The 27,437-nt window shown below is 44.4% G+C and overlaps 1 protein-coding gene across 2 annotated transcripts; it reads right to left on the bottom strand.

The window, feature by feature from the left end:
* Positions 1 to 574: 574 nt before the first annotated feature.
* Positions 575 to 25,892, bottom strand: ALOX5 (arachidonate 5-lipoxygenase). Of its 2 annotated transcripts, XM_054637231.2 has the most exons (14): positions 25,629 to 25,892; positions 21,688 to 21,886; positions 19,902 to 19,983; positions 18,181 to 18,303; positions 14,802 to 14,908; positions 13,104 to 13,276; positions 12,236 to 12,382; positions 11,946 to 12,149; positions 11,635 to 11,721; positions 10,267 to 10,445; positions 7,513 to 7,634; positions 5,331 to 5,431; positions 3,310 to 3,480; positions 575 to 2,099 (listed from the first exon to the last, which is right to left on the bottom strand). In XM_054637231.2, the coding sequence occupies exons 1-14, from the start codon at positions 25,776 to 25,778 to the stop codon at positions 1,920 to 1,922; spliced, it is 2,025 nt and encodes a 674-aa protein (XP_054493206.1). In that variant the 5' UTR covers positions 25,779 to 25,892; the 3' UTR covers positions 575 to 1,919. The 2 variants fall into 2 exon arrangements, with proteins under 2 accessions (XP_054493206.1, XP_077039244.1); XM_077183129.1 differs by lacking the exons at positions 575 to 2,099; positions 3,310 to 3,480; positions 5,331 to 5,431 and adding an exon at positions 5,626 to 5,951.
* Positions 25,893 to 27,437: the final 1,545 nt, after the last annotated feature.

Below are 27,437 nucleotides of genomic sequence, written 5' to 3'. Positions count from 1 at the left end.
CTTACTTCATAGGGGATGACTAAGAAGTATGAGGGCGTTGTTTTTGGGGCAGTGAGAATCATATTATTGCAAGGTTTGTTTGGGGGATGGGAAAGGGACAATCCTACAAAAAGTAATTTATAGAGTTAAATTCACCCTGTAGAAAGAGGAAAGCAGGTTCAGGTATGCTGGCAGGACTTCCTGGAACTAGCTCAATCTTCCAGCCAGTTGAGAATCGCTGCAGCTGATTTTCCAGCAGGGGAGACTGAGTTGAAGAGCCAGGCTCCATTCCCTTGGATTGGCAGTAGCAGCAGCCACCCAGCCAAGCCACGAGCTGTCAAACCCTGGCAGAGCTGGGGCCAGGCACATCCAGCTCTAATGTCTGCCACAAGCTGAGTGCACCACACACTCCAGACAGAGCTGACACTTTAATGTCCACCTAGGAGGGCACCTGCAGGTGGGTGCTGTACCCCAGTGCCATGACTTTAGGAGACAGCTCTGAGCAAGCCATGGCTAAGAGCAAGTCTTTGGTTGGGGGGGGTGGGAAACAGGAATCAGTCTGCTGTAAAGGGTCTAAAATCAGTTTTCACACCTGTTTCATATGAAAGGGTGTATATTTTAGTAGTACTATTTTCCAAATTACACATGAATTATAGAAATAACTGTATTTCTCAATTACATAAAAATAACTGTATTTCTCAATTACATAAGCTTCATTTCTCTACACAGCACATTTTGTTTATTCCTACAAGGTTTTCGAGACATATAGTATTAGATGCTGAATTAGGAAATAGAAGTTAGATGTTCAGTTTTGTTTTATTAGCACAAGGAACTTTCTTATCTATTGAGAAAACACACTGCATGCTGGCAGATCAAGTACAAGGAACAAATTCTCAGAAAAATAAACCCAAATTCTAATCAGCAAAACCACAACTTAAATTTCACAAACCTCAATTTTGGTTTTTTTTTCAGTGGCTTTCTCAACTTTTACCAGAGTCCAAGTGTTTGAACATAAACACCTCTACACAAAACAGACAAAACTCAGTGGTTAATTACTAAGATGGAACATGCCAGTTATGCTTAATTGGCCAAATCTTAGATTCCTCTTAGAAGCTGTCAGTTTAGCCTTCTCCACAATTTTTTCCATTATCCAAAGTAGCCTCTTCATTCCCCACAAAACAGAAGAATCTGTCCACAAACCCCACAGCCTCAGCAATGAAACAAACTGAGCATAGGTCTGTACTTGCTGACACTGCCTTAAGGAGAACATTTGTCCCTACATGTGAATGACATCAAACTCTGCTGGCAGGGGCTAAAACAAACCCTCCTAGTTTCATGTAAAAAAATACTTAGATTTAAGAAGGTACAAAATTTTCATCTCCTATGAGATGTCATTTCACATGAACTTGGTAAGAAAGCAATAAAACCCCATCAGCTATGTAAAAAAACTTTCCTGCTTCTACTTTCATTCTGTTAGGATATTCATGATGGTAGTGAAAATACTTCACATTAATCAGATTCAAAGCAATGCATAAACTTTAAATGTTATATTTTTTATGTCACCAGTGTCACCTATTAAAAACAGGAAGGATTTTAAAATGTGACTTGCTTATTGCTCAAGATACTATTTCCACTAAGTGAATCTGTGATTACATTGTTTTGACAAGGAGAGGGAAAGATAACATGTCTATTGCTTCTAAGATTAGTTTAAAAATCCTGGAAAAATAAATTTGTACCAAATTTGACCTAGAGGGTTGTCAGTTAGATTTCGTTTGCAAGATTGGTCATAACCAAATTTATTTTGAAAGTTCAAATAGACTTAAGCAAGCTCTGATGGAGAGGATGGGTTTCTTACCCATTTCTGAAAAGCTAATTGAAGAAGCATATAACAGAAAAACATCATTAGCTTTACAGGCCTTCAAACTCTCCTGGCTATGTGCTCAAACAGCAACACTGTTGGGAATACGATCTGGGGAGAGGTAGTAGTAGGGGAGCTTCTTGTTCTTGTTGCGCTCGGTGATGGTGCTGACAATCTCATCCAGATTCTTGCGGAATTTTGCCATAGCCTCTTTCACTGGCTTCTCCACGAAGTGTTCATCTGGGTACATGCCCAGAAACAGCTGATTGGAAAACACCAAGAAACCACACTTTGAGAAAGCAAAGGCAATTAGTTTTCAATATTATACCCTTTGGCAGGACACCACCCAGAGCCTCTGCTCACAAATGCCTCTATTGAAATAGTATTATCAATATTTAAGTTAGCCTACACCTTCCCTCTATTGCTGGCTGCTTCTTTCCATCCCTGCATCATTCTGTGGTGCTGGTTTAGGGGTCTATATGGCACTCCTTGACCTGAAGAGACCTCATCCACTGAAAACCATGCACTTTTATTCAGGAAGAGGCCAGTCCGACGAGCTTCCTATGCCAGATCTCCGTATAGCCACCCAAACATTTATGCTGCTAGAAAAAAGGATAGAGGGGAATTCCCAGCCAGAGGCTTAAAAGGAAAATGACTACTTCATTCAGTGACAGTGGAAGTTTCTGTTGACTTCAGACTGCTGTTCAGAGTTCAATACAACAGTTGCTTTAGTCAGCTTGGACTCTAAGGGTGCTCTGAAAAGTGCACTGCCAAGATGCACACTGGCATTGCTTTGGGCACTTTGGGCACTATTTCCCATAGTACAAGCTTCTCTGCTAGTACTGCTTTCTTCTTACAGAGAAACTGAATTTAAAGTACCCACTGTCCATCATCTTCTATTTAAGGATTTCAAAACACATTCTCCAGAGCCCGTGGCGTGAAACAACCAGGTACCTACAACCTCATTTTACATGAGGGAAATGGCTACAGACCAGGCATGGCTTTACATGCCTGCAAAGCCTTCTGTAGGCTTGTTTTGTTTTCACTCCTCACTTGCCAGGCACGAGCCACAGCTGTAGTGCACATGGCACAGGAGCAGATTTTCCAAAGGAACAGGACATGGGGACACAGCACTGCTGTACCTTCTTCCCCAGCACTACAGGGACAACCCTTATGCCTCTGCAGCCCTCTGCCTCCCACACCAACATCCTTTTCAAGCAATGCCATGCTCAAGCTTAAGAACTTTGATTATAGCTGAGACAGCCTCAGAGTAAAAATACAACTTCTTTCTCAGAGCTGGTTTGCATCTGGCAGAACACAGGCAAACCCACAGCACTGACACATCTCCACAGAAAGATGAAAATGGCCAAGTCAAGCACAGGGCAGCTGAACAGTCTCATGAGTCTGTGCTGTCTTGCCGTGGCCCTCATGGTCTCACATCTCCAGCACCTAGAGCAGGGAGGTTGACTTACTTCTTTGTCCTGGAATTGGCTCAAGGCCCAGACAGCTCCAAGATGCCAACAAGAACGTCCCCTGTCTGGCAGACTCTCCACAATCTGCTCGATGGTGACTGTGCCCTTTTCTGTTGGGGGAGGGCAGCGCATTGTTGGTGGGGCGTTGGGAATCCAGGAGCACCAGTCATACTGCACAAAGAGCAGGAGACCACAGTGAGAACCAGCAGTGGCCGGTGCTTAGGAACACACCAAAGAAAATCAGGAGTTTGCCAGCAGGGAGTTTGCTTCTGTAATAGGAGCCCCTCAGAAAGAGAAGATACTAATGACAGAAAAGTTCTAGAGAAGAGCTGGAGGTGACAAGGAAGTCCCTACTGTTTTGCTCAGGAGTTGAGTTGGGTAATCTAAATGGGAGAATTTATTCTGCTAACCACAGGCATGTGCCACACAGCCCAAATTCAGCAGATTGGCTAAGGCCTTAAATATTTTATTAAACAAAGTTCCCTTCTGATAACCTGAGGCGATTGCCTTTACTCCAGCTTCTCTTTTATGCTAAATTTCCTCCAAGAACATGCCCACAGTGAATGCCCACGTGCTCAGATACTAACAGAGATTAAGCATGCTGGTTCATCAAGAAATATGGACTATGGCACGCGGATATGGCCATGGTGAGCAGCAGACTGGGAACTCATAGTCACTTCTGGCCTGGTTCAGAGCAGTGAGATGCTGATGACTCATTTTGCCTCAGATATGACCCCGAGTTTTGCCATCATCTAAGATGCTGCAGTTACCAGAACCCTTTCTATCCCTAGCACTTTTTCATTACCTTCTCTGCCCCTGCTCTGCCTGAGGGGAAGCCCACAGCCACCTCCTCCTCCCCTCGGCCCTCTCTGCCTTTTGCTTCCATGGCTGAAGATGCTTTTACTGATGGGCTGCATATCCTCTGTACGACAAATTAAGAGATGGTTTCTTGGTGGTACTTGAACAGACAGGATTTTCTGAGGGGGGCACTGGGAGTAGTCTCAATCAGTTCTAAAGATAAGTTAGAAGGGAACAATTGCAGAGGTCCCTGATTATGGACATGTCACAGCAATAGTGTGAGTTCATTAGACACCAGATTCCAGACCTTCTCCAGGGCTCCTGAGCTGCAGGGGTGAACAGGAGGGTCAGCATAAAAAGTGATGTAGGGTATTTGGGAATAACCACCATAAGAAAGATGGTCTCTCTGCTTGTCTCTGAGATGATATCTCAGAGACCACCTATGCCTGAAGTGAGAACATGCAAAAAAAACCCCAAATCAAACCTCATAAAATCATAGAATATCTCAAGTTGGAAGGGACCTATAAGGATCATCTAGTCCAGCTCCCTGATCCTTGCAGAACTACCTAAAATTAAACCATCAGACTAAGAGCATCGTTGAAATGCTCCTTGAACTCTGACAGGCTTGCAACTGTGACCACTTTCCTGGGGAGCCTGCTCCAGTGACTGACCAGCACCCAGTGAAAAAGCTCTGCGACTGACAAAGTGATTTGCTTCTGGCTGTTAAATCTGCTTTCCAAAATGCCTTGATGTTGAAAGAAACAGCATTTGAAAGGCAGGTTGTTACTATAGATTCAGGGCAGATATATGTCAGTCAAGGCAGGCAGGGATAACACAGGTTATCAGTATGTGACACATCAAACATCACAGAGGAAGCTCAAAGTTGCCACTTGGTTTGTAAACTCAAGAAATGAGCAGTAATGCCATTTAAATTCTTAAAGAAATTATTCCCATAATAAAATCAACAAAACTAAAATATATGAGTTAGAACGCCTAATCTGATCTTTGGTACATATGTAGGACTTGAAATGCCTTTCTCAGCTTCCAAATTACTTCAGTTTCCACAGTCTTCACAGGGATTTGTAGATGGCTCTGCAGTTATTTTGACCAGAAAAAAAAGCAATGAAATTCTGTACATCTACTAAAACATGCTTCTCAGACCCTGCCCTGTTAGATGTACCTGCCAGCCCAGGAAGAAGAACAGTCCTCCCACAGGTTCCTACCTGACCAAAATTCACAGCTGCGTGTTGAGCCGATGCAGTGAACATGATCACTGTCAGATATTCTGCCAGTGTCTCTCGTGTCCTGATCATCTTAGGGAACCCTAAATGAAGGAGAAGAAAAGCTTGACCCAGCAATGAAGTAACCCTGCCACCCAGCAGTAATGAGAACCCATGGGTCAGAGGGGCATACAGCAGTGTCTGAAGAGCAGGGCATTCTGTGGGTCTTGCTGTGTGGTCCAACAGGAGCTCCTCACCTCTCTGTGCCTTGGCTGTGCAGCTGTAAAAACAGCCTTGCTTCATACAAGTCTCTGAGGCATCACCACTGTTTGCAAAGTAGGTGGTGTTCCATAAGGGAAAGAAAAAGTATAATTATGCCTTTAAAAACCAGTGTTCCTGTCCTACCTACCCTGCAGCAAGGAACTCCCAGAGTCCCCAGGGCAGGGACCTCAGTTGCTCCATTTTTCTTCAGTCTGCAGTGCGAGCAGGGAAGGTTCATGCCAAGGAGGAAGCGACCATGTGCTTGTATTTATAAAGGTCTGAGGTACAGCAATCAAGTGTATTGCAAGAAAGAGTGCAGGGAGAGTTGATTTGCTGAAATGGGAAGTGAGGAAATGAGAACTTCTGAAAAACAAACAGAATGAGGAACAGAAATAGTTGCATTAAGCTGTCTTTGAAGGAGAATAATCAGAGTTATACAAAGAAAAACCAGAGTAGTCAGGGGCTAGGGAAATAGTTTGCAAGTGAAGTAACCCCAGCTCTGTATCACTGTACCCCTGTCCCAGCCCAACGTCACCACTGGTCCCAGTATTCAAGCTGCCCCTGCCCAGGCTGCCTGTGCCAGCTGCTTCCTATCTCCATCACCAACCTGATGCAGAACTCAGCCTGCAAGAGGGAAGAGGTAGCTCTGGCCAGCCACCAAGCCCAAAGAGGAGAGGATGCAGCATCCCCACCTGTGTCCTGCTATTCTAAGTACACTGTGCTCATCTTTAAAGGAGTTTGGCATTCTCCCAGTCACAGCAGCCCTCCCAGGGAAGAAACAGGAGCCACAGCCTCCCTCATTTAGCCTCTCATACTTTAAAGACCCTGCCAAATCTCCATTCTCTATGATACAACCCTTGGAGCAGCAGCAGTGCAGAAAGAGATTCTGCAGGCCTGGTAGGTTTCCCATCTGTAGTGGCAGTCCTTCCACCAGTGGTGCTTGTAGCACCCCACCCCAGCTGGAGCCCTGGAAGGCTCAGGACTTCTCTCATATCAGGATGCTTAGGTCAAGCATGAAGTCCTTACCAGGAGGAACATTTCTAAGCTTTTGCTAAGAGACAGCTAGAAAAACAAAAATGAACCTTTGCTTGTCCAGGCAGATAGAACCCAGAAGCGTTTTATCCTCCAGAACATAATGATTGGAAACATCACACTTTTGCCTGGACATCTGGCACTCCAATGTGCATGCAACACCAGAGCCATCTGCCCTAGGTCACTGGCCAACAGGTGCTGACAGATTTAAATCAGACAGGACAATAGGAAGAATCCCCAGCCACCTCTATAAATTCCTGAAAATCTGCTTGGAAAAAATGTGTGTGGAAGAGAAAAGCAACATGTTTAGGGAACAACAGGGGAGTATTTACTCAGGTAGGCAAATTGAGCCATGTTATAGATGAGAGCTGTCATGGCCAAGTAATGGTTTGCAAGAAAAGAGAGGCAGTGAGAAGAGACAGAGCAAAGGAAAACATTTCATGGAAATGATGAGTATCTGTTTTTGAAGAGAGTAGAAAAGTTCAATGATGACACAAATGCTGGACAAATGTGAAATGCAGCAATATACCCCTGGGAGATTATTACATGTTCTTATTTGGTGTGAGGTTTGGAGGAGATGATTCAAGGGGCCTTACTGCTCCTTGATGTCCATCAGTCTGCCTGGTGGCTGTAACACGCACAGACACTGCCCCAGTGCTTAAAGCATGAGCAGACAAAATCAAAGGCCCTGTCCCCTTTGTAGAGAGATTACACGAGCTGCTCAAGCTCATTATGAGAATCTGTGTCTCCTGAGAGATGCCTGGGCCAGGGTCTCACAACAAAACCCAGCTCCTTCAGCCCAAGAAGAGAGCAGGTCTTGTGCTGTGCCCTCAGCACTGCTGCCAGCAGGGACTGCACAAGCTGCAGACCCAGCTGGGCCATCCCACCTTACCTGAGGCTTTCACACCCCTCATTCCATAGACATAAATGTCTTTGACAAAGGCCTGCAGCTCCACATCCTCACACACCACCTCATCGCTCTCATAGTAGATGTGAATTACATCCTCTGCAAAACTGCAGACAGGAACAAACAAACAAAATGAAAGGAGAATGCAAGTCTGCCATTCCAGAAGATGATCTTCTGACCTTGCAGATGCTAAACAGAAAAGGACAAGAGAAGGTCTCAAAACCCTCCTATCTTCTTCCTACAAGCAGTGGGAATTAACAAAGGCAACTTAAATTCATTTAGGACTGCAGCATCACTTCTTCCCCCAACAAGATCCTGGACCACACTGCAACCCCTGAAAAATCCTGTGCACTTTATTCTCTTATTTGAGGATTTGCTCCTGCACAGACCTCTGTCATCACATCTACCTCCTCTCCTCTCTCCATACAGACTCTCTCTTGCATATCCGCATGGCTCCCACACTGGGCAGTGGGGTTCCCACACTGTGATACCAGTACCATTCCCTGTGTGTGGGACTCTCCAAAGCTGCCCCTGAATGCCAAGAGTTGACCCCTCCCATTGGATATCCTTTTTGTGAAATACTTAAGTGGTCCAGGAAACTTCTCCTGGGAAGAAGAGGTCTAGAGCTATTTCCTATACAGGAAATAGCCCACTGTTCCTATACAGAACAGCCCACTGTTCACAGCAGACACCTTCCTGTTCAGTTCCTCTTCTCAAGATGCCTCTTCCTAGGAAAGCTTCCCAGGCTAGCTCACCTCTGAAAGACAGGCTCTTAAAACACTGAGATAACACAAGCAGTTTTGAAAGCAGTGAAAATAGGAAATCCTGATTTCCTGAAGAACAGCAGTTCATGACTGAATGACTGGTTAATGGAGCTGTGCTGAGATATTCTGTTAGCTCTGCAGGTACCCTGCTGAATCTCTTGCTAAATATTTTGACAGCAACCCATAGGGTGAAACACTTGACTGTAGAAGCTGACTGAAGAATTGTTACCCAACAGAGATTTATCCTTTAATAAAATAGAAATTTATACATTTATTGCAATTTGGAGACTTTTACAAATCTGTCAATGTGGTTCCTATCAGCCAATCAAGAGCTGTCATCGAGGCAGACAAATAACTGAATAAACATCAAAAGTTTAAGTAATTTTAGCTCCCAGAGGAAATGAAAAGAAAACAAAAACTTAGCAACATGCAGAGAGAAAGCTGCTCTCCATGAGTTCTGTCTCCATGCATTTGGCACTGGTGCCAGGTGATACAGGAAGGGGATCCTCCTCTCAAAAAATGGCAGTATTTCAGACCCCCTTCCATACAAACAGAAATTAGCATATGAAGTGTGGGTGAGACCTTTTGGGCTGAAATATCTTTGGGTTGGTGTATCTATCTGCATTTAGATCAGAAACAGGAAGAGGACTAGAGGATTTACAAATTTGCTATGTGAGACTCATGGTTTCTGTGGGAACAACCTTATCAGCTTCCTCAGGCCTAAGCCTTCTACAACATGTGAAGTAATGCTGGAGGTAGAAATTATTTCATCAGAAAAGTGAAGACTGATAGCCCTGCAGAGTGTAGGAGATTCCTGGTGAGCAGACACATGCATGGCCATGGGCTCATGGGTCAGGACAAATGATTCACAGTTCCCAGCCAAGCTTGAGGCAGTGTAACATCACCCTCCAGCAAGGTCAACACCCACAAACACTCAAACTGAATTGAGTTGACTAAGTATTAACCTGGTATTTGAAAGGCATATCTCAATCCACAAAGAAAACATGGAAAAGAGTAGGAGGACAGAAAAAAAAAAAAGGACCTCATGAAGAAAACAACCACAGCAAAGTAACAACTTCCTTTTCTCTCAAATGGGCACTCACAATTGCAGGAAATATTGCAAGATAAGCCCTTGTAAAAACACAGAGAAAACATAGCAGACAAAGATGTCCCCAGAACTTCCAACATTATCCTTGCAACATAAAACTCCTACTTTGGGTACACAAAAGATCTGATTTTTAATGAGCATGCTTTTCAAAAGTCATGTGATCAGAAACAGCTGCATATTTGGTAAGCAACTTATGCCATGCAAAAATACGTTGTTTGTTAAATTAAATGCCACTGCAGAATAAGATCCATATAAATCATGCAAAGCAGTGTTTCAGATCTGAAAAGAAGCCATGATTGTGTGGTCGAGCAGCCTTGCAGTACCTCTCCTTATTCAAAATTGCTGCCCTTCCTGATTAAACTCAGACTTCAAAATTTTAAGGCCTTTTAAGAAAGGTTTTATTCCAACCAGTTTATACCTAATTTACGGAGTTTCAAAAGAGAACCATCATGGATGCCAAGCTTATATTTTCAGTCCACAAGAACCTTGATGAGCTCATGTGGCTGGCTCAGAGAACTGAGTCCTCTCTTGGCTTGTGCATAGCTAAAAAAAGAATAACTAAATTCCTTTTGCAGGCTAAATTCCAACTCAGTAAATTTCTGTGAAATTCTGTAGAAGAGTACGTATTTGTAAAAGGTCCTCTGAAGTACAGAATGCAAGGAAATAGCACTGAAAAAAGCAGGAATTACCAGTCTTTTAAGAGTGTGTGCGTGACTAAGTATTTTTCCTCAGATAAGATATACTGGATGGAAAAGGCACTATGTGACTAACCAGCCCAGATATTGTTTACAAGGTGCCATCAAGATCAAAGTGAGGTCTGTGTCCCTGTGACTTTATTAGCCAATATCTAGAACTATGGTCTTTTACCTCTTTATAGCCTCCCAGACCTTAATGCCATCATCCCGGTAATAGTAGTAGGGGATATCCTCTTTGCTGTCCATTCCTTTAGCTTTGATCTCCTCAGGGAAGCAGAGGGAACTGTAGGTCAGATCCTTCATTGCTTTCTGCACCATTTGTACATGTCCTCCTCCACCCGTAGCATTTGCCTGCAGGAAGAACAGCAAGATGGGAACAGTAGGAGATTGTGTTCCCTTTGTGCCAAGACAGCACTGCAAAACTCTTCAGATAATCACTGTGCAAGAGTTCCCAAAAGTTGCTTTTCTAGCATATGATACAGTGTTGTTGTAGTTGTGACCTTACATTTACTGTCCTCTAGCTTGTTGTTCATCTGCATCAGAACCAACAAATTCTGGAACTCCAGATCTTTGCTGGCAGGTTTTACCCACACATTCATCCCACATGCATGGGGTATGGACATGACACTTCTGTTTAAAGGGATGCAAAGTGGAGTACAGACAACAAGGAAAGGTGTCTGGATTTAACCCCTCTTTTCTGCTCGGGTGAAAAACTGTGAAGCAAGGAAGCTATTTTTGGCCTGGTGCCAGTGGTGCAACAAGGACAGAGGTGTCCTGAAACACAGGCTCCCTCTTTGAAAGGGTTTCAGAAGCCTCCCCAAACTTCATAGCACACTCCTAGCATGTTGCCACAGAGACTGCTGTGTGCCGGGCCGATGCAGTTCCTAGATGTGGCATTCCATTTCTCCCAGGGAGCTTGGTGTCACCTGTGAACTTATTGAGGATGCATGCCAGCCCTCACCCAAACCATTGATAAAGGTATGACATACAGCTACATTTCAGTGACTCAGATGAAGCTGAGATTCAATCCTAGCAGGTCTGCTGCTTATGGCAACTCAAGAAGACAGTCTGCAATCCTAACACACTTTTTGTGGTCTCAGAAATCTGTCTTACCTATGTGTCTTTCTGTGATGAAGATTTCCATTTACAATCACAAATCCCCTTGCTCACAGATGAATAACTGAGTATTTAAAAGAAGCTGGGGGCTTAACTATGTGGATATATATGCAGGAATTTATATGCACTCCTATATTATAAGCCAAAGGCACATCAGCAATGAGCAAGATACTGACTGACATTGGCCAGTTCTGATTTGGCTACTTAGAGGTAAAAGAGAACATCTTTAGCACAACAAGGCATTGGCTCCGTGTGCATGTTTCTCAGGTGCCATTACTTATGTTTGCCCTTTAATAGAAAGGTCAGGGAACAAAGCAAAATGTGATGATTACAGGATATGTACATATGGAACCATGAAGAGCAAAGAACCATGGATAAGGATGAACTGACATGAACACTGAAGATTCACAAGGAGTTTACCCACCTTGTCAAAAAGGCCACATTCACAGATAAGCTGTTCTCGGGCTTTGGTATTGATGGCTATTGTGAACCGCATATGTGGCACTAAGAGCTGGGAAATGAAACAAACAATGAAAGAAGGAAAATTCTCAATTTGAATTCAACAGCAGCCAGATGTAAAGATTGAAGTCCTGGTGGTTTAGCCGTATCTTATCCTGAAGAGCAGCCAGTTAAACTATTTCAGCTGAACGATCACCAGAACTTCCTTTTGGTTTGTGCAAGTGGTGTGATAACCATCCCACCCCACAGAGACCCTCCCTTCCTGCCAGGACTAACCTTGAAGAGGGGATGCACAGCAGGCAGCTGCCGGAACATGGCTATGCTGAACACCTCTGAGACCAAGTGTGTCCGTAAGAGGTGGGTCACTGTCTGGTGGATGTGGAAATCAGATGAGCGGACCCAAATTTTAGCTAGCAGCCAGTCATAGGTGGCATCTGAAGGAAGGAAGATGGGATTGTCTGGTCCAGGCTTTTGACCAAGCTGAAAGATATAGAAAGAACATGAAACCCCAAGTCCTTCATGTTTAAAATGAGACAACAAACAGCTGACCCTGAGAGCAAGCCCACCTGGATTGCAATGGGTACAATTTTTTTCTCCAGATTCTTATACAGCAGACAGATGGGTGCAGCCAAGTACTGTATTGTGCACGGGTCTGTTTTATTGGCATCCACACCATCAAGCAGCTCATAGTCCACAATGAAAATGTTGCCTTGCTGTGGGGAAAAAAAAAAAAACCTAACCAAAAAAGCAAAAGAGAAGCATGATGTGTTTTAATGATATGCAAGCAGCTTGGAACAAAGGAATGGGAAGTCTTGGCAGAGACTGATATGAGCCTGGTGGTTACAAGCTACCCCTGGCCGGCTCTTGCTCATGGCAGCTCAAGAATGATGGCATTGAGACAGCAAGAACCATTGCACAAACTATCTGACTTGTGTCTGCAGAGTCTGGCAGTGAGCCTTTCAGCAAAAAGCATCTATGTATTTGGTACTCATGCAGTGACACACAAGCAAGTTCCACCCTGCCAGCTGAAGAGAACCTTGTGTTAATTGTACAAACAAAAGCAAGGAACCACCCTTGTCAACCCTTCTTCAGCATGTTAGTGGGAATGACCCTGCCAGGAAAGGAAGAGGCACCTTTCCCCTCTGAGGCATTCAGTCAATCCCTAACCTTTCAGAGAAAACCAGTGGCAAAGGACTGTTCATCTGCAGCTTACAGCTCTTCCACTGGACCTGGAGACAGGCATGGCCTGCAGCTGCAGGGCAGCAGGAGAAAAGCCAGCAGGAGCACTGCCAGCCTGCAGAGACAAGCATCTTTGCCATGACCTATCACACATCCTGAAGAAAGGAGATGTGGCTGAAGGCAGTAAGAACAGACTCTGGAGATTAGGGGATGTGAGAAGGAACAGGTGGAGCCCAGCCTGACCCAGAGCCATACCTTCACTTCCTCCTCCAGTGTCAGGTTCCTCTCCAGACTGCATTCTACCATATCCATGGTCACAGGCAGCTTCTTGGGTATCTCTGTGCATCTCCGGATCAGCACAGGATTGCATCCATTCAGGAACTGGTAGCCAAACATAAAATCTTCCCTCCAGTGTTGCATCACATATTCTAAAGGAAAAGCAAGCCTACAGCATCAATGTCTGTGCAACATCAATACCTACTGCATTGTAGGATTCCTCCTTTCCCCCTCACCTTTTTGTTATACTGCACTGCCACTTTGAATACAGAAAGCAGCAAGAAAAGGATTCAAAATGTGACAGACTTAAGAAATATCACTGAAGTTAAATGGAGAATTTAATTCTTGCTTCTCACACTGAGAATTATGAAATTGATGATAATTTGTTTATCTTTATGTAGAAGAAATGAGGAATAAAATATTTCACTTTTATGAAGAATACTCTCTTCATCTGTAAACCACCTTCTCAGGTCTTCCAATCCCCCTCTTCAAATTCACAGGGCATGCAGTACAGAGGGATTAGTTAAAAAACAGGTGGCACAAGCAGGAGAAGGGAAATGCACATCAATGTGTGTAGGAAAAGAACAGCAGTGGCTGGAGCAGTTCTTTTAGGCTAGAGCTGGGTGAAGGAAATTTGGGGGAGGGTTAGGACTCTGACTCAGTAAAACTCCTCATTTGCTGTTTTGCTTGTTTGACTTGTTTTCCCTCTATTTATTTTTCAATTGCTGATATAAACCCAGATTAACATCTCAATAAAATTCTAGTTTTGGATACTCCATCTTTTCATTATTAGATATGTAGTACTACTGGATATTTTCTATAGTTGCAGTGTTCTGTTTTGTAATGTCATGTTGTCACTTCAGCTAATTTGAAAAGCCCCATTGATGTCTTCAAGGGAAAAATAAAGGTAGTGAAGTTTTCCACTACTGGCTAGTTTTAAACAAGGCAGGAGTTTTTCTGAAAGCAATTAATTTTTCTAAAAAAGGTAAAAATATTAAAAATATAGGCCCCAAGGGAATGCAGTGATAATTTTAAAAAAGTCTTAAAACTCACAATGCTTTTTAATAAAGCATAAAAAAGATAAGTTTATATATAATGACATTTACATGATCTCTATCAACTGCCTAATGGATCTGCTGCTGTATCTGAAGTCTACATCAAGAAAAAATTACTCAGCACCTTGGACAGAAGCTGCATGACTTAAAATTGCCTTGAAACACCTTCTCCCTGTGTCTGCCAAGGCTTGCAAAAAAGCAAACTGAGATTTGTATTAACATAACTGAGACTGATGCCTAATGTTTAAATGTCACAGAATTGGAGCTTTCCTCATGAGTATGGAAATGTTAGCAATGAAATTAATTGTAGATCATATCTAATTCTTGTGTTATAAGTACTTTTGGAAGCAACCTTATTAAATGTAACAAAATAGTGCAATTAATTTTTAATACTTCTGCCACCTTGTGTGCTTGGGTTTATACCCAAGAAAAGCATAATTGCTCTTATTTCTGTGAATTGATCCCTAGGCAGCCTGAAGAATAGTAAAACTTCAGAGAATACAGTTTATTTATTGGAGAGCAGAAGAGCAGGTCAGCCACATCTATCCTAATCAGATGATCAAACAAGACAACTAATTAGTCACTCTGTGACGCAAACATGAGCAAATGCTGATAAACTCACCAGAGATTGTGTTGCTGATTCTGACAAAAATCCTCTCAAAATCTGCAAAATCACTCCAGGAAGACTGGAACATGTGCATGAAACGGTTGACATAAAGATTTTCCATCCTAAAAATAAACCAAACAAAACATATCTGGAAAAAAATAATCTCCAGTTTTCTCAATATCCACTCCTATTATTTTCAGTGTTTTTATCTAAACACAATAAACTTTAGTAGTGGAATGTGGGAGTAGCCACCCTATGGAATTAATATTGCAGGCTGTACCTTTACACACAAGGCTGAAAGGCACATCAAGAGCCCAACTTCTGCTCTTGCATTTACAGAACTCCATTCTAGAATTGTTCTCAGCAGCCTACAGTGGCAGTAGGGTTAGTAGTGCTTTAGGAACTCTAAAAACTGTAGTCAGCAAAGCTAGTGCTTCACACATTGTCAGTGGTTAACATCAGCTAAGAGTGCTGAGGGCACTACTAACACCAATTCAGACAGTGATGTGGTGACACAAAGAGACTCAGACAGGAGCACAAAGTCAGAAGATTACCCAGGATCGGGCAGCCACTATTCCTAAAAAAAACAACAGGTACTGTAAGTATCTACACAACAAAGGCCAGACTGCATCCCAAAAGTGTGAGGCCTCAGTTTTTGAGAGCTTTCTATTTACTTGAGCTGCTGGATAAACTTGATGCTCACATCTAACCTCAGAAACCAAGGCTCTTAGTTGCACACATCACATGAACACAGCGGGCTGGGAGCCAGAAATGTCTGACTTCATCTGCTAATTCAGCAAACACAGCACAGCCAAGCAAGTTCCCTTTATATGAAATGACGAGTCCTAAATTATTGCATAAAGGCTAAACTGCTGCTATTAGATGGAAATCATTTGCTTTGAGTAGAAGGCAAATAATGAACTTGAAAAAGAAAGCTGGCTTCCCACTAATGCTTCAAACACACAAATAAAAGCACACACAGCACACGAAGATATGCAGGGCAGACAACAAAGTAAAGTCACAGTGCTGCAAAAAGAATTTGAGGAGAATGCTAGGAGGCTGGATTTAAATAATATATAATATTTCAATCCAGGAGGCTGGATTTATAATCATCAAACATATAGAAAAGACTGGACCAGAACTGGCTGGAGAGGACGAAAAGCCTGGAGAAACAGCCAGTGGCTTTCTGGAAGGAGGGCTCTAGACCAGCATGACCACAATGCAGACAAAACAGAGGAGCTGCTTCTGCACTAAGCCCAGATGGGGTGCATGTAGAATGGGCTCCTTCTGCTGCTGCAGATGGCAGTCAAGGGTAAGAGGTGCCTGGAGGCATGTTTGGAAGTAAAAGTCACACAACTGTCTAGGCTAGAACAGGTGATGGCGTCTCCAGAGGTCTTCTCACACCCAACAGGGACACAGAATCACTGTACAAAAACTTCCAAAGGACTCAGGAAACAAAAATATGTTTTCCTCAAGAAATCAAGTACTTGGAAGTTTCTGGCACACACTAGAAACCAGAGCAAGGAGAAAAAAGTCAGCGTTGCTTGTAGAACTTAATCTGCCCAAATGCAACACTGGTCCAAAATAGCTACACAAGCCTGCATTTCTGGCACAGAATCCAGGCTGAGAGTTTCCATTTGCTAGATAGTGTAGGTCACGTCAGCACCAGGCACCTTCAGGATTATCTCCACCTACACACAATTAATCCTTTAAACTTATAGAGTTATCCACTGCCAATAGCATCCAAAAATCCAACCTTGCAACAGCATAAAGAATATCTGAGATTTATCTCCCTCCAAGTTCATTTTTACATTTCCCAAGAAAAAGGGCTTTCCCCTCCCCTCTTCCACATCTTCCTATGTCTCATATAACTCTCCCAGCACTCACATATTCCCTTAAAAGTTCTCCTTGCCCACTGCTACACTTTGCCTTTGGGTTTCAGACATACCTCTCTGCCATCCTTCCTACTGCACTCAAACTGAAGTCAAGCCCCATGCCTTCCCCCATGTTTCTCCACTCCATTCCTGCAAACAGTTGTTCCAAGCTCCCAAAGCACATCAGGATAGCTAGATAAGGCCTATCAAACTCTTCTCCAAAGATTTTCACAACTCACTTGACCAGAAACATAGGTCTAAATTTTTCAGCCAAATGTGCCAGACAAGAAGCTTTGCCATTGCTTAGAAAATCTGTTTTGTGTCGTATCAGTTATCCAGAATGGCTGGCTGTCAGCAACACAGTTTCAGGTTCCTATTTCATGGGGAGGGCCCCTTACAGCCAATGACAAAGATAGATGTCCCTGCACTCTGTTGAGTCACTTCCAAGTTTCACTTGGCAGTGGCTCAAGCCCTCTGACAACATGCCACAGCCTGGCAGGATGGGATGGGATGGATGGGGAGGATGGGATTGCGGGAAGGGGATTGCAGCCTCCAAACTGCTTATGTCTCCGAGTGGCAATCCTCTCATCTCTGGCATTCAGGTGCTGCTGCTCCTGCATCACTCAGATCTTCTATCTGAGCTGGGGAACAGCTGCTTTGCACTGGCTAACACCATGCTGATTTGACTCTGTGCTGGTAGCGGAATTCAGCTGCTTAAATGAATAAATAAAGTACCCAGAATGCTCTGACATGTAAGGACAACTCTTGTCTCATGTCAGACTATTCCACCACCTGATAGTGTGGTGGGATATCTGAGACAGTGTTGTATGACCTGGGCACTTGAGACAGCACAGAAGGAGACTCATGGGTCAGAGAGGTCCCATCTGCCTCATTGACACTGTGATATTCCAGAGCTCTGCAGGATTGATTATTCAGGCTCATCCAATGGCCATCCAGTGTTTTCCTCAATGACATGATATGTGCAAGTGGGTGTACAGTGACTTGGCTGCCCCAAGCAGATTACACTCAGGTGTGGATAACTGATGGGCTGCTCTGAAGAGATTTTCTCCAGCAGGATGTCAAGGGTGCATTGATAACAACCTTTGTGTATGTCACCAGAAAATTCAATTATCACCAACAGTCAGAGGAGAAAGGTATCTCCAGGGGGCAATGCTGAGAACTGAGTGAGATGCTCAAGGTCTCAGGTGCCTGTAGAGCTGCTGATGTTTCCACCAGTGTTCACCAGTGTCTCCATCTGCCTACAGCCAAAACCATGGCTAACAAGAATGCAGAGGCTCAGTCAGTTCCCAGTGTGAAAAATATAAATATTGATAACTAAAAAAAAAAAAAAAACCCAAACCAACAAATCCTTTCAATTCCTACTTTCATACTTTGACTGCTGATCCCGCACTTGGAGAAAATAATCCGATTCTGAGATTCAATGAAACCCAAAAGGTGGCCAGATCCTTATCCTGCCCCAAAAGAGATTCTGCAGACTCTGAAGTCCCACAAACACTTACGCTTTCGTGTAGTTCAGAATGAAGTCAATTCCCTTCTCATTGTCAAACTGGATGTCACGAGGCAGTTCACTGTGAGAATGGGCATCGATGCTCAGGGGAAAGCCTGGATGCCACTCCTTCCAGCTGAGAAAATAAGAGAGGTTTGATTAACCGTAAAACTTTATCAGCATGAGAGCTGTGTCCTGACCTCTACTGTTTTGGAGGCTCACTGCTATAAAAGAATTTTGTGTCAGACTCACTTAGGCCAAAATAAGTGATTTACACCACATCAACACCTAGCAGTACCCCACAGAATCCTGAAGCAGACTGGAAGGCATCTACTTGGCCACCTACCTTCACAAAACTTGAAGTAACTTAATATCTGTGATATTTTGACACACTTGCCACATTTGATTGAAACTGGCAGCAGCTTCAAATGTGTTCTGAGGGCAGGGAACAGAGAGACAGCTGCCCAATCCATGCTCATTCTTGGGACTGCACTTCTGCAGAACTGAGATACAGCAGCTAAAACTACACAGGCATGTATTTAGATTCCTTCAAAAGGCCCTCTCCAGGAGTCTTGATTCAACTGTTCAACCTCCGAATGGCCATGGCACACATTCTTTGCCCCATTTTTATTTCAAAACAAAAGAAAGTGAATTGTAAACAATACTGTTTCAATGGTATTTCCAAACTGCCTGCCACACGAAGACTGCACTGTGTATTATCAGCTACGCATCAGAATTTTTAGTAGCTATTTCCCTGAAATTACAAATGGTTTTGCCTTCCTTCTTGCATATGTAAATAAAATTTTGTGGCACACCTCTTTTTGAACCATATTTTCCTCTGCTCTATTTCCTGTAATTTGTAGGGAACAGCCTTTCTTGTTCAAATGAAATAAATAATACATACACCAAGCCTCACTCCATCAATTCTGAATAGACCCTTTGCCCTGCTCTCCCAATAAAGAGATACAAGTGCAAGAAACTTTTGTTATTTTAACAGAGCACATCTCTAGCAAAAGGCAATGTCTAATGCCTTCTGGAGTTACCCTCTGAGAAAAGACAGAATTTTCTCATCATGACACTGACTAGAAAAAAATGTCTATGGCAGCATAATATGTATGTGATATATAATACATACGTGTGTGTACATATATATATATATATATATATATATATATATATATATATATGAAACATATATGTAAAATACACATATGTGAGATTTTTATACATCACAATTGTGTTCTGTTAGCACATTCCAGTTCACTCAAACAGGGCCAGGTTTGCACTGCACCCTGGTGCAGGAAACAACTCAAGCTAGCTTGGTGCAGCAGCCAAAAAGCTCTGGGAAAAGCTGACATGTTCCGATCATGTTCCAAAAACTGTAGTACCGCTTGTAAGAGACAAATGAAATATGCCTTCAAATCTTCCCTGAAGATTTTCCTTGAAAGCACTACAGTGTGCCAGAGGGCCCACACAGAGGCTGTATCACTTGAATTTCCATGGAAGTCTCACAGATTGGCTTATCTGAGGCACAAGTATCCATGATGCCACTTGCATCAGGGTGATCGTCACTGTACAATGGATTCCATCTAAGTAAAAACCAGATATGCCAACATGGTAACTTAGGCTTTCTCTTATCCAGCAGCTGAGTAATTAGAGGCATGTGGTAATGGGAATATACTCTGCCAGACTGTGGCCTGCTGAGGACAGACCCTGGAGCAGTGGCAAACTCACCGGTACATTTTCTGACGGGATTCGAGCTCTTTGCGCCTGTGCTGCTTGAGGATCTGAGTCTTGTCATCTCGGGGCAGCTTTGCTGTAACAGGAAAAAGAGACAGGGTTATCAGGCTCCTCTACCTATCACTGCCCAAGTGTTGAGAAGGACAGCAAAGTTTTCAAACCTTCAAAATTCTGATCTATACCTTTACAAAGTTTTTGTGGGAAATGCTTACATGATCCAATTTAGTACTTTTCAGTGGACACACAGGTCCTTAGAGAATCTGTGGAAGAAGACAAGCTCCTGACTTGGTGCTTCCAAGGGAAAATTAGCTCAAACGAGGAATATCAGTCTCAACTGTATATCATCTTGGTTTTCTAATGTAGACATTTGCTGTACATATCTAGTGTTAAAGGGTCTGAAGAGAGTCTTGGGAACTAATTTTACAGTTCAGTATCTAAGGGACTTTCCATCAATAAGAGAAACCACAACATTACTTGAGATCATCTTCTCTGCTAAATGACATGTGCAGGAAACATCTCCAAGCTTCTCCCCTTGAGCAATGCTCTCCCCAGCCAGCTTGGGGAAATAATCACATCTTCCAGTCATGAGAACAGAAAGAAAAAACAATGACACTTCTGTTCCACACATTTTGCTCTAAGAGACTTCCTTAGTGATCAGAGAAAGGGCAAGGTACGAGACTCACTTTACATACACAAATGTGGAGGCAGATAAAACCAGTAGAAGTTTCATGACAAAAGCTTGTTTGGGGTTCGGGCTGGTAATATCAGAGGTACTACAGCTGATAATGTACATGGCTAATGGTTTCCATGGTTGTGTCCAAGTTACCAAGAAAGTTTCACTTGCTTTTGTCCTTTGCCTCACCATACTCTGAAAGTCACACAAAGCTGCCTTCCTTGGAAGTGGTACAGTTGTTATAAAGCAAATTATGAAAAATGGAAACACCAAAAATAAACTGACACATAGTTGTCATTATAGGACAAAAGACTTCAAACACAAAATGCCCCAGCCAGGAGTGGCCAAAAATGGAGGGGGAATATAAACATTTATTTCCTACCACCTCACCCTTGTTTCAGCTGTTTTCAAGCACTCATGCTGCAGAACACTACAGTAGCCAACCTACCCCAGGTACCAGAGAGAGGAACAGGCAAACATCAGTGACAAATGTCTGCCCAAACCCTGGTCACAGCAAGTAGGTGTCAGAGACACTTAAAAACACCTTTCTCAGTTGGTCACCATTACTTGGAGCAGTCCAATCCATCACCCTGCCTTGTCCTGGACTTGACAGCATGCAAAGAGAATGAATGAAAAGTAAGCTGCTGTTTCAGTTGGCACCTGCTGAGCAACTTTGGGGTTTTCTTTCATTCTCATGAAAACAAGACAATTTACAGGCAATTAATCATGGGCCACTTAGGAGCTTAGAATGAAACAAAGAGGGAACACTAATTCTAATTGGATCAAAAGGGCTTCCAGCAATGGAGATGTGGAGCAGTAAAAAATTTGGCATTAGGGTCAACCTTCAAATTCAAGACCACTGTAACAAGCCAGCATTAGGACTCTTCCTTGTATGTGCTTCCCAAAATATCCAACCCAACTACCAGTGCCCAACAGGCTGCTCAGAAAGCATTCCTAGGAGGGAAAGCCACTCTCTAGGATGCAGCAGGGGACTGGCAGAGGATCTTCATCGAAGGCAGAAGACTGGGAGGTATGTGGAGAAATGGGAAGGAGAGATGGAAGAATTCCAGGTGTTCTGCAGGAAATCTGGTTTCTAATAGCTCTCACCTCTTCCATCTCGAAGGACAACCTCCTTTTCGTCTGTAATCCAGCGGTAACAGGGGAACTCCAGGTAGTCACCCACTGGTGTTTTAACAGTGATGTACTTGAGGTACCAGTCATCCTGGTACCAGTATTTTCGTTTCTCAATTTTTATTAGCTGAATTTCTCCAAGGTCTTCTTCCACAGTCACATCATAGGAGTCAACCTGCAGAGCAGAATACAGCCAGTGATGCACTGCATATGCAGAAAGCACCCCAGCACTGCCCAGGCATACCTAGTCTTTCTCACACAGCTTTCCAGCTTCTGGTGGGTGAAAAAAAGGAAGACCTACTATTAGACTGCAGTGCAACAGAAAGATGAAATAAAGAACAAACAATAACATGCAAAACACTCCAGAAATGGAGAAACATTTTTGGATGCAACCTAAAAAGAGTATTATTCCTTGAAATGTGTGCAAGTCTTAGAAAAACATGCAGGCCAATGAAACCATTCACTACTCTCCTAGCAAGAGCTGAAGGAGGTACTGCTAGGGCACATCTACTCATGCAACTGGAGTGGAAAGATGCAAAAGAGATTAGAACATTGGACTGGGAATTTTAAAGACCTTTTTGTGTTAGTTATGTTTGCTTCAGACTAAGGACAGTATCCAGATCACCAAAATCCACTTTGTCTTTTGCTTCCTGGTCTTCTTCAGTTCTCCCTTTTTAAAATGAGGACAATGGTAGATTTTATGTTTATACAGCTAAAATTTGGACAATTGTACATTTTATGTTTGTAAGGCTCAGATGTAGAAAGGAATTTAAGCACAACGTCACACCCAGAGATATGTACACATAAGATTTAAAGTAAAGAGTTATATGAATCCGATCCAAGGAGTTGATAGAAATGTCACATTGACAGCCAACTTTCAAAAGAAACTCATTCCTCTGGTAACAGCCTACATGCCTATATTACCAGAGCCCTAAAGTAGTTACTGTTGGTGTAATGCAAGAAGGACATGAAATTAACCTAAAATGACCCTGGAGGGTTTTAATCTTTTTATGACCTTCACACTTCCAATTTTAACGGCAGTTCTGAAAGGGAAGGCTCCCTCCTGGTACCTCACACAGCTTCTGCTGCCTCCAAGCCAGCACTGCCATGGGCTCACCTCAGATGACAATTTTGCTAATAGATAAAGGCACGTCAGGTTACAGAGAATGTACAAGGTGCAGGTAAGAACTGACACTTGGTTGCTCAAGGTTTCTATGCCATTTGTTGTATGAGGTCCCTTGATAAACACCAGGGTGGCTGTATGGCAAACCAGAGATACAGGGAGCTTTTATACAGTTTGAGGGTAGAGTGAGAGAACAGAAGTAATAAAGACTATTGCACTGTCCAAACTCCTGTACCATGCTGTTCAAGCAATTTAATCTCATGCAAAACCTGAGTCTCTTTTTGAGGAGAGATTCCTACTGGCCATTCTTATATTGGAAAAAGGATGGCACAGACAACTCCTCTTTGTATAAGCATAAAACTCTAAGTGCAAATAGCTGCATTTCCTTTCTGGAAATACATGTTAGTATTTTTCTTTCAACAAAAGCAAAAAAGCAGATGAAAGGGGAACAGGAAGGAAAGAGAGAACTGAGGGATACCATTAACTTTGAAATCACTCAGCACCAGAGGAATTTACTCAAAAGACACTTTGCAAAGAAAAGAAACTATGACTTTCAACATTGCCTGTGTCCAGGGCTTGAAGTGAGTCAAAAAACTACATCTGAGCTGCCATTGTGCAAATTCCTTCAGGGTTTTCCACATACTTTTCCCTCAGTCAACATTTGCCATGCAAATCTCCTACTCAGATCTTGCCCATGCCCTGTTTAATCACATATAGTAATGCCCAATTTGCAATAATGCAAATTAAGACATTATGAGGAGAATGGAACTACAGAGCCTGGCACAACATTTAGGGAAAAAACCCCAAACCTGGAAAGTAGACAACAATTACAAAATAATGCTGCAAAATTCTGCTCATCCACTAAAAACTGTTTTTGTTTTAGAAAAGGATTAACAATTGAATTGCTTTGCAGAAAAAAAAAAAAAGATGGTATTGAAAGAAACACTTTCACTTTTCATAAAGGCAGAACTGTGAAAACAATTGCTATATTTTGCAAACCAACCAAACTCAAAGTCTTCTGGCCTTCTTCAGTTTTAGTTTTCTGGTTCTGTACTGGTATTTTTCTTTTCTTTCCTTCTTTCCCTTGCATAACATACTATTAAGACACAGTGTTTTGGGCACACGATAACCTGAACAGGTGCCTGGAAAAAGATGCTGCATTCCCCAAGAAAACATCCTCAAAACCAAAAATGTGCTACCAAAACCAGCAGCACATTGTACTGCAAGTGAGCCAGACACTTTACAGAACACAGACTTACTCTGATGGTCCACAACAAATACATGCTGAAAAACTGACTGCTGCTAACCCACACCTCTATGTCACCTAGTATTTCACCCACCATATCACCTAGTGGATATATCTCTGCTTCTGCTGGATCTGCTCCCACAGCAGCTCTCCTGTTGCTGCTGGGCAGACACTGAATGCTCCATCATGGCATTTTCTCCCTGTGACAGGATGCAGCCCAATGCTCAGAGTACTGCCAGGCTCTCTATCAGAGCCACCTGAAACCCTCTTTTGCAGCCAGGATCGAGAGCAAACTGCCTGGTCAGTAAAACCCTGGTGGTTGTCTCCTGAGCTGGGCAGGGCTCAGCCCTCCTGGGAGAAAGTGCCCTAACCCTGGATTTGCAGGACAGCCTGAGGTCTCCTCCAACCTCTCTTGCTAATGTTCTTCAGTTTTGCCTAAAGTATGTGACTATTCAGCAGATAAGAGAGAAACAATGACTGGATGTCCACTGGGGAGATTCAGGTAACAATGTCCTAAGCTAATGAATGTTTAATCGTGAAAGAAAATTCACTTCAGTAGCAGTGGCTGGTAAATATCTGGGGACCACAACCACACATGCCATCAACACCTACTCAAAACCTAATTCAGGCTGTGAACCGCATGGTTGAAAAACCATACCTCAAGGCAAAGCAGTACCATGACACTGAAGACTCACTCGTACATGGGGTGGGAGGTCTAACTTCCAAACTTCTGAATATCTTTTTAAAACTTTCAAAGTTGTTTCTATCTCATCAGACCTTCTAGAAACTGTGAATTTTGTTTCCAGGTAAAATACACATTTTGGAAAAAGAGGGAAATAAAAATCTATTATTTCCAGAGTGGACAATAAGCAAATAAATGCCATTCAAAACCAATGCTCTGAGTATAAGCAATTACATTTGGATAGTTGAAACACGGTGATAGGACCACAGAGAGGACAGGGCACAGCTAACAGCAGAAATCTGGTCTAAGAAGAAGAGCACAGCTGATAACCCAGCCACAACTTCATCCTCACACATTCATGCTGTTTTTCAACTTTCTTTGACGCTGCCCTACACATTTCTCTTGGCAGGCATTTTACTTTCCACTAGATGCTCTTAGTTCTTTGTTTAATTCTTTGGAGATAACAGTGCTCTGACTATTAATAAATACTGACCCTAAAAATCACCTATCAACAAGAAACTCACTATGTTTTTTTAGTATTTGTGAAGAAAGTGCGAGGAGATCTGAAAGCCCATCGTAAGTCAGAACCAAAGAGCCCCGTCTTTCCCAAGGTCTGACTGACCGCAGCTCCATCCCTAGGGCAGGGATGCGGATGCCGGGCGGCCGGGGAGGGCAGCGGGTACCCCGGTGTCCCGCTCCGGAGCACCGGCACCCGGAGTCAAGCGCTTAAAGACAGCCCAGCCCCGCCCGGCCCCTCGGGGCGCTGCGCGGGGTTCGGCCGAGGTGCCGGGGCTGCTGCCCGCTCCGGGGCTCCGCGGGGCAAGGCGCGGTGGTGCCGGTGCGGGCCGGCAGCGCCCGGGACTCACCGCGCCGCGCTCGAAGTCGTTGTAGAAGGGCTTGTCCAGGAGGTGCCTCTCGCTGCAGCCGTCCGTGCCCTGCAGGGTCAGGTACACGTAGTCGTCGGTGCCCGCGAACCACTGGCTGCCCGTGGCCACCGTCACGGTGTAGGACGGCATGGTCCGGTCCCCGCGGCTCGGCTCGGCTCGGCACGGCCCCACCGGAGCTGCTGAGCCGCGCTCCTGCCTTCGCCCGGACCCTGCCCAGCGCCGCCGCCTCCTCCGCCACCGCACGGGGCGGCTCGGCGCTGCCCGCCCCTTCCCCGGCCCGGCCCGGCCCCGCACACCGACCCCATCCCGCCTGTGCCGCCTCCGGCCGGCGCCGTGTCCTGGCACAGCACCCCTCACCCGAATTCCAGCCCTGCCCCGAGCCCCAGCCCTGGCACAGCTGCCCCTCACCCGGAATTCCAGCCCTGCCCTGAGCCCCAGCCCTGGCACAGCTGCCCCTCACCCGAATTCCAGCCCTGCCCCGAGCCCCAGCCCTGGCACAGCACCCCTCACCCGAATTCCAGCCCTGCCCTGAGCCCCAGCCCGGGCACAGCTGCCCCTCACCCGAATTCCAGCCCTGCCCCGAGCCCCAGCCCTGGCACAGCACCCCTCACCCGAATTCCAGCCCTGCCCCGAGCCCCAGCCCTGGCACAGCTGCCCCTCACCCGGAATTCCAGCCCTGCCCCGAGCCCCAGCCCTGGCACAGCTGCCCCTCACCCGGAATTCCAGCCCTGCCCCGAGCCCCTGTCCTGGCACAGCACCCCTCACCCGGAATTCCAGCCCTGCCCTGAGCCCCAGCCCTGGCACAGCACCCCTCACCCGAATTCCAGCCCTGCCCCGAGCCCCAGCCCTGGCACAGCTGCCCCTCACCCGAATTCCAGCCCTGCCCTCGCCCTGCACTCAGTCCGTGCCCCTGCCCTCCCGCTGTGCAGCAGCTCCAGGGCAGCACGATTTACAGAGCCCTCCACGCTCTGCTTTCCTCTTGATAACCTTCCACTGTTTCACAACTCTACACAGCATCCAGAGCTCTCGGCTCTGCAGCACAGTGCTCTCCACACAGTATTCCTGATCCTGCCAGGCACGGCTGATGTCAGCACAGTCCCGTGTGCCTCACCACCTCTACATTTACAGGATTTCATCTTAAACTGCTCTGTAACCTCACCCCCAAACCACCCCAGTGTGCAGGCACACCTACTCTTCTGTGTGCTCCTTACACTCACACTACACTGACACAACACACTACGCACTGCAGATATCCCACTCTCTTCATCATCCAAAGTTACTCACTCTATCATAGCACCATAGAAATGTCAAGCTTGGAAAAGACCTTTAGGATCATCAAGTCCACTCAAATTCATCATTAAACCATGTCCTTAAGTGCCATAACCGCATGTTTTTTGAACACTCCCAGGAATGGTGACTCACACCTTACTGCACCCCCATTCTATACAGCAAATGTGCAAATCTGTGTACAGCTCACATTTTCCTCAGGGCTAGACCCATGTATGTGCCCATACTTTATTCCCTGTATTCCTCTGAGCTTTTGAAACACCCTGCTGTCTTTGTATTACTGTGTGTAACACCAAATGCCAGCATGTCTGCAGATCAGAACTGTGCATAACAACCAGTTCCCCATTTGCAGAAAGCCCTCTAAACATCCTACTTCACACTCCCCACCCTGAGTACACCAAGCACCTGCTACCATGAAGATGCTGACATTATGAATAGAATTGCTGTCTGTGCTTCCTCCAGACTCCAACTTGCCCAGAGAAATAAAGCCATAGGAGATAT

The sequence above is a fragment of the Agelaius phoeniceus genome, chromosome 9, assembly GCF_051311805.1.
Source record: "Agelaius phoeniceus isolate bAgePho1 chromosome 9, bAgePho1.hap1, whole genome shotgun sequence".
In the NCBI taxonomy this organism is placed as follows: Eukaryota; Metazoa; Chordata; class Aves; order Passeriformes; family Icteridae; genus Agelaius; species Agelaius phoeniceus.
This window is presented reverse-complemented; position numbering and strand designations above follow the sequence as displayed.